We start from the raw sequence: 12,593 nt of genomic DNA, 5'->3' as shown, positions 1-12,593 counted from the left end.
AAAGCATGAATATAAAAGATCAGGATGATCAAACAATCTTTCAGCCATGCTTGTCATATTTCTTTGACTTCATATCTTCCTTTTGTATGACTTGTGGTTTAGTTTATTTCAGTACAACTCTTTGAATTGCCTAGAATGATAGATGCAATGTTTGGGAAGTAAAAATTAGTAAGCTATGTTTTTTACTTAAGTTAACTTTTATGCTCTGTTTTGAAATATGTTGCACTTCCTTGATTATGGACCTTGAAAAGTGTTCTTCCAGTAATCTTCTTAAGCAAAAGGTGCCCACTAAACTGGGAATTACAATCCCTGTGCATGAAGTAATTTTAACCGTACGTCTCCCATTTGGAGGCAGGTTTATGAACACACATAGCTTTAGTTTGGGAGCTTGCTTCCAAGATGAGCAGGTGTCTGCACTTGGTAATCAGAAGCTGAATGTCTTTGGGAGAACTAGTCAGAGTTTGATCTGCAGCACAGTGATTAGTTTGGTGTTAGCCTTAACTATTTGATGTTTGTTTCTCCAGGGTCCTCCAGGTCCTCCAGGTTTACCTGGCCCATCAGGGAAGAGAGGTCCAAGGGTGAGTAAAATAGGTATATTTTTTTCTGCAGCTACAAGCTGAACTTTGATAATTAGCCACGCTTTGAATCACTATTTTATTTTAGCCTGTATTCATTTGCTAGTCAATTAAGATACCATATTGATCTCCCCATACAAATTGTCCTGCAACAAAATCAAATAAGAAATATGTTGACAGTATGCATTACTTTAGTGAAGGTGATCCTGTGTGAATGTGTGGACAAATTACTTATATATTTGCAACAGTAATATTTAATTTTTCACTGCTCCTGTCTGGAACTCAGAAGTCTAATGTTAGGGTCATTTGCCTTCTGGAATGAAGGGGAATAGACTTCTGAGAATAATATATCCCCTAGCTACAAAGTAGACAACAACAGAAATTGAATTACCTGCTGCTGGCTAGGAAGAAACTTGATCAAAGATTCTCCTTTCCTTTCTTGTTGTACAGCAGCCCAATTAAAGTATGATTTCTATGGGCATGTGTAGATGAAACGGGAGCCCTAAATTGAAGTGGTGGGTTTTTAAAAACACCGCTTCAATTTAGGGCCCTTTAAATCCCTGTGTTGCGCACACACCCAAACTTACCTGCCTTTCCGGCGGCAGGGAGATAAGGGCTAGCTGCTGGCGGGCAGAGTGGTCCTTGAACTAAGGGGCAGGGGGCTGGTGCTTCCCTCCATGGCAGCAGCAGGCCCCCTCCCCGCCCAGGTGGCACCTGCCCACAGGCACTCGGCTCAGGCAGTCCTGGGGAGCACTTCAGCCATGGAAGGTAGCACTGGGCCCTCACTCAGCTCAGGCAGGCTCCTAGGGAAATAAAAGGATCAGGCTCACTGTTTTTCTTGAGCGGAGCCTGTCTTCCCAGGCTGCTGTCAAGCTGCCTGCACAGGCTTCCTGAAGAGTCCCTGAGCTACACAGAGCCCTGTGCTTCACACCACAGCTGTAGAGCAGCAAACTAAAACTCCTTCTCGGAGTTTTAGTTTGCTATGCCCCAGGTCCCCAAATGGACAGAAAGTAATAGAATGCAATTTAACAAGGAGAAATGCAAAGTGCTGCACCTAGGGAGGAAAAATGTCTAGCACACCTACTGCCTAGGAAATGACCTGCTCGGCAGCACAGAAGCAGAAAGGGATCTTGGAGTCCTAGTGGATTCCAAGATGAACATGAGTTGTCAGTGTGACGAGGTCATCAGCGAAGGTTAACGGCACTTTATCGTGTATCAGCAGATGTATGGCAAACACAACCAAGGAGGTGATACTTCCCCTCTGTCGGGCACTGGTCAGACCACAGTTGGAGTACTGTGTCCAGTTTTGGGCACCACACTTCAAGAGGGATGTGGATAACCTGGAGAGGGTGCAGAGAAAGGCCACTCATATGGTTAAGGGCTTGCAGACCAAGCCCTACGAGGAGAGACTAGGGCACCTGGACCTCTTCAGCCTCCGCAGGAGAAGGTTGAGAGGCGACCTTGTGGTTGCCTATAAATTTATCATGGGGGCACAGAAGAGAATTGGTGAGGCTCTACTCACCAAGGTGCCCCTGGGGGTTATAAGAAATAATGGCCATAAGCTAGCAGAGACCAGATTTAGACTGAACATTAGGAAGAACTTCTTCACAGTTTGGGAGCCCATTCCAGATTTTGGCCACTCTAAGGAGGTGGTGCTCTCTCCTACCCTGGGGGTCTTCAGGAGGAGGTTAGATAGGCATCTGACTGGGGTCATCTGAACCCAGCACTCTTTCCTGCCTATTCAGGGGGTCATGGAAGTGACTGTGGAAGAACCATCCCAAAGTCCCTTCACAGCTACATTTCCAGGTTTGGCAAGCATGAGTGGGAATGGGAGAGGATGGCATACTCAGCAGCATGCCTGCCAGCCAGTGCTGAAATACGTTGTGCTTTAGTTGAAGTAAGTGAATGGTGAGCATAAAAAGTCAACTTTGTCTGTCAAAATGGTCAAGGTTCTGGGCTGTTGGCTGGAGAAGGAATTGCTCCTATTCCTTTTAACACCAACTTTCTCTATTGTACATATATGTACATAAAAAATGTGATGTTTAAGATGTATATAATTTCCAGACATAATATATTATGTCTAATAGCATAATATATTATGCTATAGCTGAAAAACCCACCATGAGCTTATTTAAAATTATCTGGGAACACAGTGAAACTGAGATCTGTGATGGAGCCTACAGAAGTTAGGTGCTCAATTCCCATTTAATTTCAGTGAGGACTGGGCATCCTATACCTTTAAACTCCTTTGAAAATCTCAGTCAGAAATCATACAAGTGACAATGATTTTTCAGGATAATTGTCTGGACAGTGTTTCCATAAGTACCAAACACTCCTAGACCTAATTCTGAATAATTTTACACTTTCATTTTTTTTCTAGGGTGTTCCAGGACCACATGGTAATCCAGGTTTGCCAGGGTTGCCAGGTACAAAGGTAAGCTAATTTATTCATGTAGCCATGAGCAAATATGGACCTCCTAACTTTTGACTTTTTGGAAGCCTTTCCACTTGTTTCCAGGAATATCACTGATTAATTTTATTTAGTTTACAAATGGCAACCACAATTGTAAACATTTTAAAGGAAATGTTGCTAGTAAAACTGAGATAAAGACCACACCAAACAGCCAGTCTCTCAGGAGAAAATCGTGTGTGTATAATGGTGGGTTCATCTTGGAAGTCTTGACTCATGCAAATAATTCTAGCATTCCGAAGAAGTTCAATAGAGTCAACCCAACTACTTCAGTAAGCTGGAATTTCTCAGAGGATATATTTTCAGGAATGAACATCTAATCAGTATAATCCTCTGCTTTTGTTAAAACAATAGCATGGACAGAGTTACTTCCCAGAAATACTTTTCTCTTGTCAAGATTTCACCTTTAATGGTATTTAACTATTCTGATTTTTTCAGCCAACGTCTCTGATTGAAGCAATAGAGCTTTTTCCCCATCAAACTATGGATGTGCTTTTTCAAGAAATACTAGGTTAGACAGAAAAGATGTTAGGCTTATGAACTCCATTTCAAACCTTCAAACCTGGGTAACATAGGCCACTTAAATAGTTTCAGACAGATTTGTGCAGTTGAAAAATGCCTTCAACTCGTATTTAGTTTTCAAAATTTGATAGATATGTTAGGAAAAAACAAAACTGGCCATGATTTGTTTTAGTATGATCCCTTGTGGCAGGAATCTGACCTGTGGTGACAGGTGTTAAAAACTGCTTGAGGATATGAAAATATAGCACATAAACCTCACAGTGTTTGCCATTGTGAAACAAAGTCGCTTTGTGTCTTCTATATGCCTTTTTGTTAGTAACTCATTTATGACCGTAGTTAAACATAGTCATTTATAATTTGCTTAGGTACAATAGGTATTCAGGCTGTGCAATAGGAAAGTGCATATAACTTTTACTCAAAATAACTGCAACCCACTATTTCTAAGATTATTTCATAGCAAAAATTTCTTTTCCTTGGGTCATACAAAGGTTTTTGCAAGCTTTTTTACTCTACCCTGTGGCTGGGTTCATGCTTTTAAAAACTAAAGGTAATTCTTAAAAACTAGGCTATGTTTTAGGCATCTCTATGAGATCTACTTTTCTTATTCAAGCATCATTTGTTACTGTTAACGTGTGTGGCTAGTGCTGCAGTCAACTTCTGTCTCAATGGAAAATTGCTATCTCATTACAAATTCCTTTCATAATATCTTGAATTAAACAGAAACAAGACAGATGCTTGCTAAAGCTGAACTTCTAAAGATCCATTGACCATGGGTCTATAGACCTCTGATAATTTGAACAAGCTAAAATTAAACCTAAGTATGTTTATTCTTAAAGCAGAGTAGATCAAATGTAATCACTTCCTGTCAGTAACTTCATAAAGGATTTTTATTCTTCCCTTAAGATGCATAATGTATCTTCTATTTACACTAACAAGTTACCATGTACTTTGAGAGTGCTAGAATCTGTGTTAATATGTTGATAGCTTTCTACATTATTACTGATGTTTTTAAACAAACGGCAGCATAGGCAGTTCCAACTGACATGCATAGACTTGAAGGCACCCTATACAAAGGGGTTGAGGTTTGGTGTAGAATTGCTTACAAGCATTGTTGTCATTTCATAAAAAAAAGAATTAGTTCAACAAAATTGAGTGTGGATTTTGGCATTGTTCTGGCTTCCCTGTAATGTTAAATAGATTAAATATTTAAGCATTTTTTTACAGTCACATGGTGGTTTGCAATCATTTATTGCTTGTCCACATTTGAAAGCCACATATAAAAATGACTCTTGTTCTAGGGTAAAGTGACAAGGAATTTCTTATGTTGAGGAGAAACAGAAATAGGCAAACTATCAAAAGAATTTTGCTGAGAATTTATCACAGCTTTATTATAATTCACTCTTTCTTGCAACTCTCTCTTAGTTTAATTGGTTTGAATTGGAAAAGGGAAGAGCAAAAGGTTGAAATTTTAATTTTCTAGATATTATTATTCAGAATTGAAAAAAGCACGAAACAATTTTAACTGGAAATGACATGGCACATTAATTTAATGCTATAACTTCATCTCTGTATATAGCTTCCAGGCATTAATTTGCCTTTTATTTTAAATTTGATGGGCTTGATTGTCCTTTCACTCTGGTTTCACATCAGTGTAAGTCTTGATTTCACTGAAGTTACCTTTGATTTATAGTGATGTCAGCAAGAGGAGGCTCAGGCTCAGTATTTCCAAAAACACTGTCAGCTGAGACATGGTCCTGTTCACTCCATCACCCACAATGATCTGAACAGTGCCTATTAAAATCTGGGTGGGGGACAACGACTCTCCATGGACTTTAACAGATTTTTGGATTGGCCTTCAGAAATTGAGCAGGGCCTATAGGTGGATTTAGTCAAGATTTCTAATCAGAAATGTAGCAGGTGCAGAGATTTGATGAGAGAGAGAAATTGTTGATGCCAAAACAAGGGATAAAATGTCATCCTGCCATTTATTCTGTGTTGCCGAGTGGCTGGATTCCTGCAGTGCCTTTCCAATGGAAGGGAATAGTGCTGCACGAGAGAGTCAAATAGCAGAAAATTCAATTCAGAATTAAAAATTAGGAAACATAATTGACTGAAGAGACAAGTTAGTAGGGAGTAAAATTCCCAGGGACCTTAACAAAGTGAAAAACTATACAAGAATTTGGCTGAAATACTCTGATGCAAAGATGTGGTCCTGTTACTAAGGAAAAGTGAAAAATAGAAGGAGGAAAATAGAAAAGGCAATATTTCATTTAAAGAACTGTTTGCATAGAATGAAACACTTTCCATGGATAAGCTAGTGGAAATTTAAAAAAAAAAAAAATTAAAGTGGCTGCACTTTCAGGTTGGGAAGGAATTACAAGATTCTTGCCTAATACCCAGTGCTTTTTGAATGCTCTTTATCCTTCACATTTTCATTTTGAGAAGTTGGCAGGTATGTCAAACACTGGAGCTCTCCGAATAGTTGTCTCATTGCATGTAACTAGGGCTCGATGCCAGAGTAGCTATAGTTATCCTTTTCCTGAGGTGAAGAGCTTCAACTGAGACCACAGTTTCATTGTTAGAAGCAGTCTGCTGTTGCTTTTTTTCTGACAGGAACTTAAATATGCACCCTGGTGCCTGTCATTTCATTTCTGTCTTTAACCCTGACTCTTCTATAGAAGGCAGGGTAGATTTGCACCTTACAGACCAAGTACATCAGAAGTTCATAAGATTTTGTAAGCAGCAGTTTACTTCATCAAATACTGTGAGGGGACTGAAGAAAGCTGAGCTTCTAAATAGAAAGCAGTGATTAGAATACAGAGCCTAGGGAAGGGGGAGGAAAAAGGAAGGGCACTTGTGGGAGAGGCAAGGTGATCGGAGCCAGAAAACAAACTGAGTGATTCGGGGCAGGGGGGGACAGGTTATAAAAACTAATCCAGGTAATGGGACTATCTCCAGTCTTCGTTTAGACAGGCAGGGCTCAACCTTTTGGCTTCACAGTGCAGATGAATGACACAGAGCCAGTTTGAGGGCCAGATCAGACCCCGTGTGCCAGGATTGGGCCCATGTGGCCTTGGCTTGTCCCCCCCATGCCCTGAGATTGGATCCCAGTCTTCCTCTTTTTGCTAGCATCAGGGCCCCATGCTGCCTCTGCCCAGCCCCACATCCTGGGATCAAGGCCATGGGGCCTTGCCCCACCCCTTTTTGGTCTTACATGGCATCATCAAGCCCCGTGCTGCCTCTGCCATATCCCACATTGCCCCCACCTGATCCCATGTGCCCAGATCAGGGTCTGGGGTCTCTGCACACTGGGATTGCTGATGATACCAAAATTTGGGGTGAGGTGGGCACACTAGTAGGGAGGGAAAGACTGCAGCAAGACTTGGATAGGTTACAGGGGTGGGCTAGCAAAAACAGGATGCACTTCAACACTGACAAGTGTAGGGTGCTGCACTTGGGCAGTAGTAACCAGCAGCACACTTATAAGATGGGAAACTCCCTTCTTGAGAGTATGGAGGCAGAAAGGGATCTAGGAGTCATTATTGACTCCAAGATGAACATGGGCCAACAATGCGAGGTCACAGTTGGAAGGGCTAACTGGACCTTGTCGTGCATCCACAGGTGCATCTCAGGTAGAGCCAGGGAGGTGATCCTCCCCCTCTATCCAACACTGGTCAGGCCACAGCTGGAGTACTGTGTTCAGTGCTGTGTGCCCCACTTCAGGAGAGATGTGGACAACATTGAGAGGGTCCAGAGGAGGGCTACCCGCATGATCCGGGGACTACAGGGCAGACCCTACAATGAGAGACTGCGGGACCTGAACCTGTTCAGCCTTCACAAGAGAAGGGGGGGGGCCTGGTGACAGTCTATAAACTCACTAGGGGGGACCAGAAGGGTTTGGGAGAGACCTTGTTTCCCCTAGTGCCCCCTGGCATAACAAGGAATAATCGCCATAAGTTGTTGGAGAGGAGGTCTAGATTAGACATCCGCAAGAACTACTTCACAGTCAGGGCGGCTAGGATCTGGAACCAGCTTCCAAGAGAAGTGGTGCTGGCTCCTACCCTGGGAGTCTTTAAGAGGAGGCTTGATGCCTACCTGGCTGGGATCATTTGAGCCCAGTTTTTTTTCTTCTGCCCTGGCAGGGGGTCGGACTTGAAAATCTATAAGGTCCCTTCTGACCCGACTTCTGTGATTCTATGATCAGGCCCAGTGCCACCCTGAGCTCCAGATCTAGTGAGCAAAGGCACAGCCCATAGGGCTCCCTGGCTTTGTTTTATATGGATTAGTATTAAAAATAAATCTTTTAATCTTTTCTTTTGTTAACTTTCATTCACTTCATTTTTGAAGGGGAAGATAACGTGATTTATATTTTAAAAGGAATTCCTGAGAGCCATCAGCACAAGGCTAATTGTAGTAACGTTGTCTTATGAACGAGTTTAAAAAGAACAGTGTGTATTACAGGAGTATCTTTCTTGTGTTTAAAATTGACCAAGTCCTGTCCCAATTTGAAATGCAGTCTCTCTGTTGTTACCAAGCAATTTTTTGTTGTTCTTAGAGATGTAAATCTCTATTATAATCAAAGCAACATTCTGCAATAACTCTTTGAAAATAAATACAACATAAAATAGCCTGTCTCATCTTTACTTTGGAAAGCCTGCCATGAGCTTCCACCCATAGTCCAAGCAACTGGTAAGCAGTCGTAACAAGCTATACAGTTTTAAAAAAATCTACCTTAAGAGAAAATATGACAGATCTTTGGGTTCAGTGCAGCCTGTTTGTTCTCATCAGGGATAGATTTCATCTGTGAGCTCTCTCTAAATCAGGGGTGTCAAACTCATCTGGTCCCATGGGGCGATGAATGGCAGAGTGCTGGTTCATGGGTCAGATGTACAGTGCAGGACTAGCCCCATGGGCTGGATGAGGCCCATAGACACCCTTCCCACACCCATTCCTCTGCACACGCTAGATCCAGTGCCTGCAGCATCTACTATAGCTAGTCTGACTGCAGTGATCACTCTGGGACCTTTACTGCCTATGGTGTCTTCCCCAGACTGGCTGGACTGGGTGCTGTATCCCACTTGCATCCTGATCTGGCCAGGTTGTGCACCACAGTCCCAGACCAACCAGAGCGGGCTCTGAATCCACCATGCAAGGGGGAGGGCTCTGTGGGTCCCTTGAATACCAGATCTGGCATGCACTGTGGCTGGTCTGAAACTGCACTGTGCACAGTGCCCGCTCTGGGACCTACACATGCAACATCTGCCCCAGACTAGCTGGAACAAGCTCCATGTGCCGCTCATGTCCTCATCCAGCCAGAGCAGGTGCCATAGGTGGCACAATCCCGGACTGGCTAGTGCAGGTGCTAGATTTGGCATGTGGGCTAGGAGAAGGGGAGACAGGTGGATCTCAGACTGCCCACATTGGGAGCCTGATGATCTGGCTCTATGGGCAGCACCCTTGACACCCTTGCTCTAAATGATTCAAGGAGCACTACTCTGCAAGGCAGTCCTCACTCATGTGAAGCTTACAAAAGTCTCTTCTGTCATTCACCCTTCTTGCTGCTGGGGTATCAGAGCAAATCAGTGCCACATCAGTTCCAGGTTCTGTTTTTTACAACTTTGTGGCTGTTACAAGACATTTTAAATCAGAGCTCACTCCTATTTTAGCTTAATATTATGTTCAAATGGAGCTCTGTGTGCACTGAAAGCCAAACTGTTTGACCAGTACTAGAAATGTGGTTAATTAATCTATATGTTTGGCACTTTTTTTGCGATTATCTGAAGCATGTCATCTTCCTCTAGCTAAAGAGTGGTTTTGTGGGTTCCTTTCATCAGAGAGTTACAAAATGTGTGCTAGGAAATCTAAAAAAAAGTTTGGAGCCACATGGGTCTCATCAAGTGAAGGACTTAGGTGCTAGAAGTGGAAGTTCTGTACCTTTGATTCTGTAAACCTGTACTCAGCTTCCACCTATTGATGCCAGTGCCTGAATTCCATAGGTGCCTTACTTTTTTATTTTAAAAATCTGTATATGCCTAAAATTGCACCTCTGTGAGCACGTATACACATGCAATTAATGTACTTGAATTTTCTGCACAGAAAATTCAGGCTCATCAAAGCTCCCCAGTCCATATCTCCACGCCCCTGTCAGGAACAAACTTAGCCAGGCAGCTGTCCAGTCAAGGGCTGTTCCTGCCCTGCTCTGCTCCTGTGCAGCAGTCAAGGGGAGCTCCAGGCTCCCCCAGGTGCCAGCCCCAGCCTGGCAGGGGTCACAGGGGCTTAGCTGTGAGCTCTGAAGAAGAGGGGAGCTGTTCTGGCTCTGTGGGCAGCTCCATCCCAGGCAGGGGGAGATTGGGCTCACCTCAAGGGAGGAGGGGAGAACTATCCCGGCTGGGCAGGCAGCTGCTTCCAGCCATGTGGAGATTGTGACCCATCTGCCAGCTCCACATAGCTAGCAGGCAGCATCCCACCAAGCCAGGGCAGCTCTCCTCACCCACTGTGGGCCCCTGCTGCCTAGGCTCGCTAGAAGCAATTTGCTTCTAGTCAGCATCTACACATACAGTACGGCATGTTATATACAGGTATGAGTACATACAGGTACCAGAAAACAGTGCATTAGACTAATATATTGTGTAGTAATTGCTGCACATGTGTAGACGGCCACACTTCACTGCATAGGTGGTGGAAGGCCAGGGCTAATGGGGCGTAGTCCCCCCAAACATGGGGCAGTGGTGGCAGCTCAGAGGATCACAGGGCATCCTGGCCGTGGGCTCTGGGCAGCTGCAGTGGGGGGAAGGATGTGCACAGACAGATACGCAGCTGCAGCCTGCCAAGGCAGCCAAGAATGCACCACCCTGCAGGCAAGTCTATGAAGGTGAAGGGGAAAGAGCAGGGGGGCAGATTGAGACCCCCACAGTGAAGGAGGGAGTGGGGCAGGGGCTGGGGCCAGGGGGAATGACGCCCTGAGGCCAGGGCGGGTCGTGGGATGGTTGGAGCCCGGGCAGTTGTCCAAGGCTGCAGGGGAGTTCCCGCTGCTGCATGCATCCCAGAGACATGTGGGGGCATGTGCCCCCTGGACTTGTGTGCAGGGCACCATGGAGGTGGGCTGCTGCTGTGTGCTGAGGCTCTGCACCCTTGCTGCCCTTGCCTGGGAGCAATGTGTGAGGCCATGCATCTTGCATGCACTGGCTGTGCCTGCACTGCATCCCCTGCCCGCCCGGCTGTAGGAGGCACAGCATGGCATCACGCACAGCTCCTGGGCAATGGCAGTGGGGCTCAGAGCCCAGCCTACAGCAGCAACCCACTTCCACGATGCCCTGCACACAAATCTGGGTGGCACATACCTCCTGTGCCTCCCCCAGGGTGCATGCAGTGGTGGGAGCGCCGCCCCCCCCCACGCCCCTGGACATGTCCACCCAGGCTCCAGCTATCCCATGACCTGCCCTGGGGCCCTATTCACCACAGCCCCTGCCTCTGCCCCACTCCCTCCCTCGCTGTGGGTGCCTCGATCTGCCCCCCATGCCCTTTCCCTCCCCCACGTCCCTTCTCCTTGACAGAGTTACTTGCTGGGCAGTGTCTGTGTGTGTGTAGAAGTATTTTTTAAGTTTTATTCAGCCCTCCCAAATAATATTTTCTCCCTTTGCCTATGCTTTACTGCACATTAGATTAATCCAATGCACTGTAAAGTATCTTGTGTAGCTCTGATCAGGATGCAAACTAAGAGCCCTGAGGGGGTTGATGTGGTAGGCATTCTCAGAGAAGCCCTAAATGTAGCAACAGCTTCAGGTTCCTTACAGAACAGACATAGTTGCTACGTTCTTTTAAAGACTAGCTACAGTTCTCAAGTCAGAAGTAGCAAACCCAGATTTAATTACCTTTGTTACCTGGAGGGATTCAATCCTGCACCTCACACATCCCAGAAGAATGCCACAAGATCTACAGTATAGGCTTTTCTGGATGAGGGCACTTGTCCTTCCTGCTAAAATTGTCATTGTGTAGAAATAAAATTAAGATTCACTCCATTAGTGAAGCAGTGTAAGAGGAAACATGACTTTGTAGCACAGTAGTTACATCACTTGCCTGACTGTGGGAAGTCCTGGATGATGGTCCTTTTTCTTAGGAGTGTGTTTTTTGATCAGTGGATGTAGTCTGGTGGCTAGGACACTCTCCTGTAAGGTGAGAGATATGGGTTTAACTTTCTCCAAGGCAGAGCAGGAAGTTAACTGTGAGTCTCCCACTCCTTTACTGAGTGTTCATAACCACAAGCTTGCTCAATATGAGGCGTGCACCAGCACCTTCTTTGGCAATATTTTAAAAGACAAGAATGAGCCTTGGTCAGGTCTTTGAAAGAAAGGTCATAGGTGCTTACCCTCAGGAAAGCCATGGATCCTCCCTGTAGCCCTGAAGTACCTAAGAGGCAGGATTTAAGACTGACATCTGTCCTCAGTAATTCCCATTGACTAGATCTAGGCAGCTCCCAGCAAGCTGTGCTGACCTTAGGCAGCTCCCCGCTCGGTGTGCTGGCCATTTTGGATTCTGTTCTGAGGTGCATAAGGCTCACCAAGCGCTATACAGGGAGCCTAATGCAGGATTCTGGTTTCCATGCTGAGATACTGAGCCACCTGACATTTAGGTGCCTGGATCCTTTATTAGATTAGCTAGTGCTGCAATAAAAGGGCTTCTTGAAGAAGAGACATCATTTGCTCTTTTAAAGGTTGTTAATAGAAATGCTGTCTTGACTGGGACTCTTCCCTGAGACAGGTGTTTACCCAATTGCATTTGGACATGATGGCACCCTAACAGTTGGGCTTAAATATAGGCTATATGTGTTCAAAAAACTTGGTGGCTGAGGATAGGATTCTCTGCCAAGAATGCCTGAACAGCTGTCTATACTGATTTAGTTCCTTGTAAATAAAGAGCATATACCATCTTTAACCCAGCTCTGATGTGGCTAAAATTTAGCAGTAAAAAGTAACTTCCTTGGATACAAAAAACAAGTTATAGATGGAACTGACTTAAGCTGAATGCCA

The 12,593-nt window shown here is 44.7% G+C and overlaps 1 protein-coding gene across 2 annotated transcripts in view; it reads left to right on the top strand.

Moving 5' to 3' along the window:
* The window catches only part of COL24A1 (collagen type XXIV alpha 1 chain), a 270,456-nt gene that overhangs the window by 52,602 nt on the left and 205,261 nt on the right, over positions 1 to 12,593 (top strand). For both annotated transcript variants that reach the window (XM_090049548.1, XM_090049547.1), the window contains exons 4-5: positions 525 to 578; positions 2,956 to 3,009. In XM_090049548.1, the coding sequence (XP_089905674.1) occupies positions 525 to 578; positions 2,956 to 3,009 (108 nt within the window). The remainder of the gene's footprint in view (positions 1 to 524; positions 579 to 2,955; positions 3,010 to 12,593) is intronic.

Source organism: Crocodylus siamensis, chromosome 5, assembly GCF_052110815.1.
Source record: "Crocodylus siamensis isolate JL-2025a chromosome 5, ASM5211081v1, whole genome shotgun sequence".
NCBI lineage: Eukaryota > Metazoa > Chordata > Crocodylia > Crocodylidae > Crocodylus > Crocodylus siamensis.
Note: the sequence above shows the minus strand (reverse complement) of the source record. Positions and strands in the feature narration are given on the sequence as shown.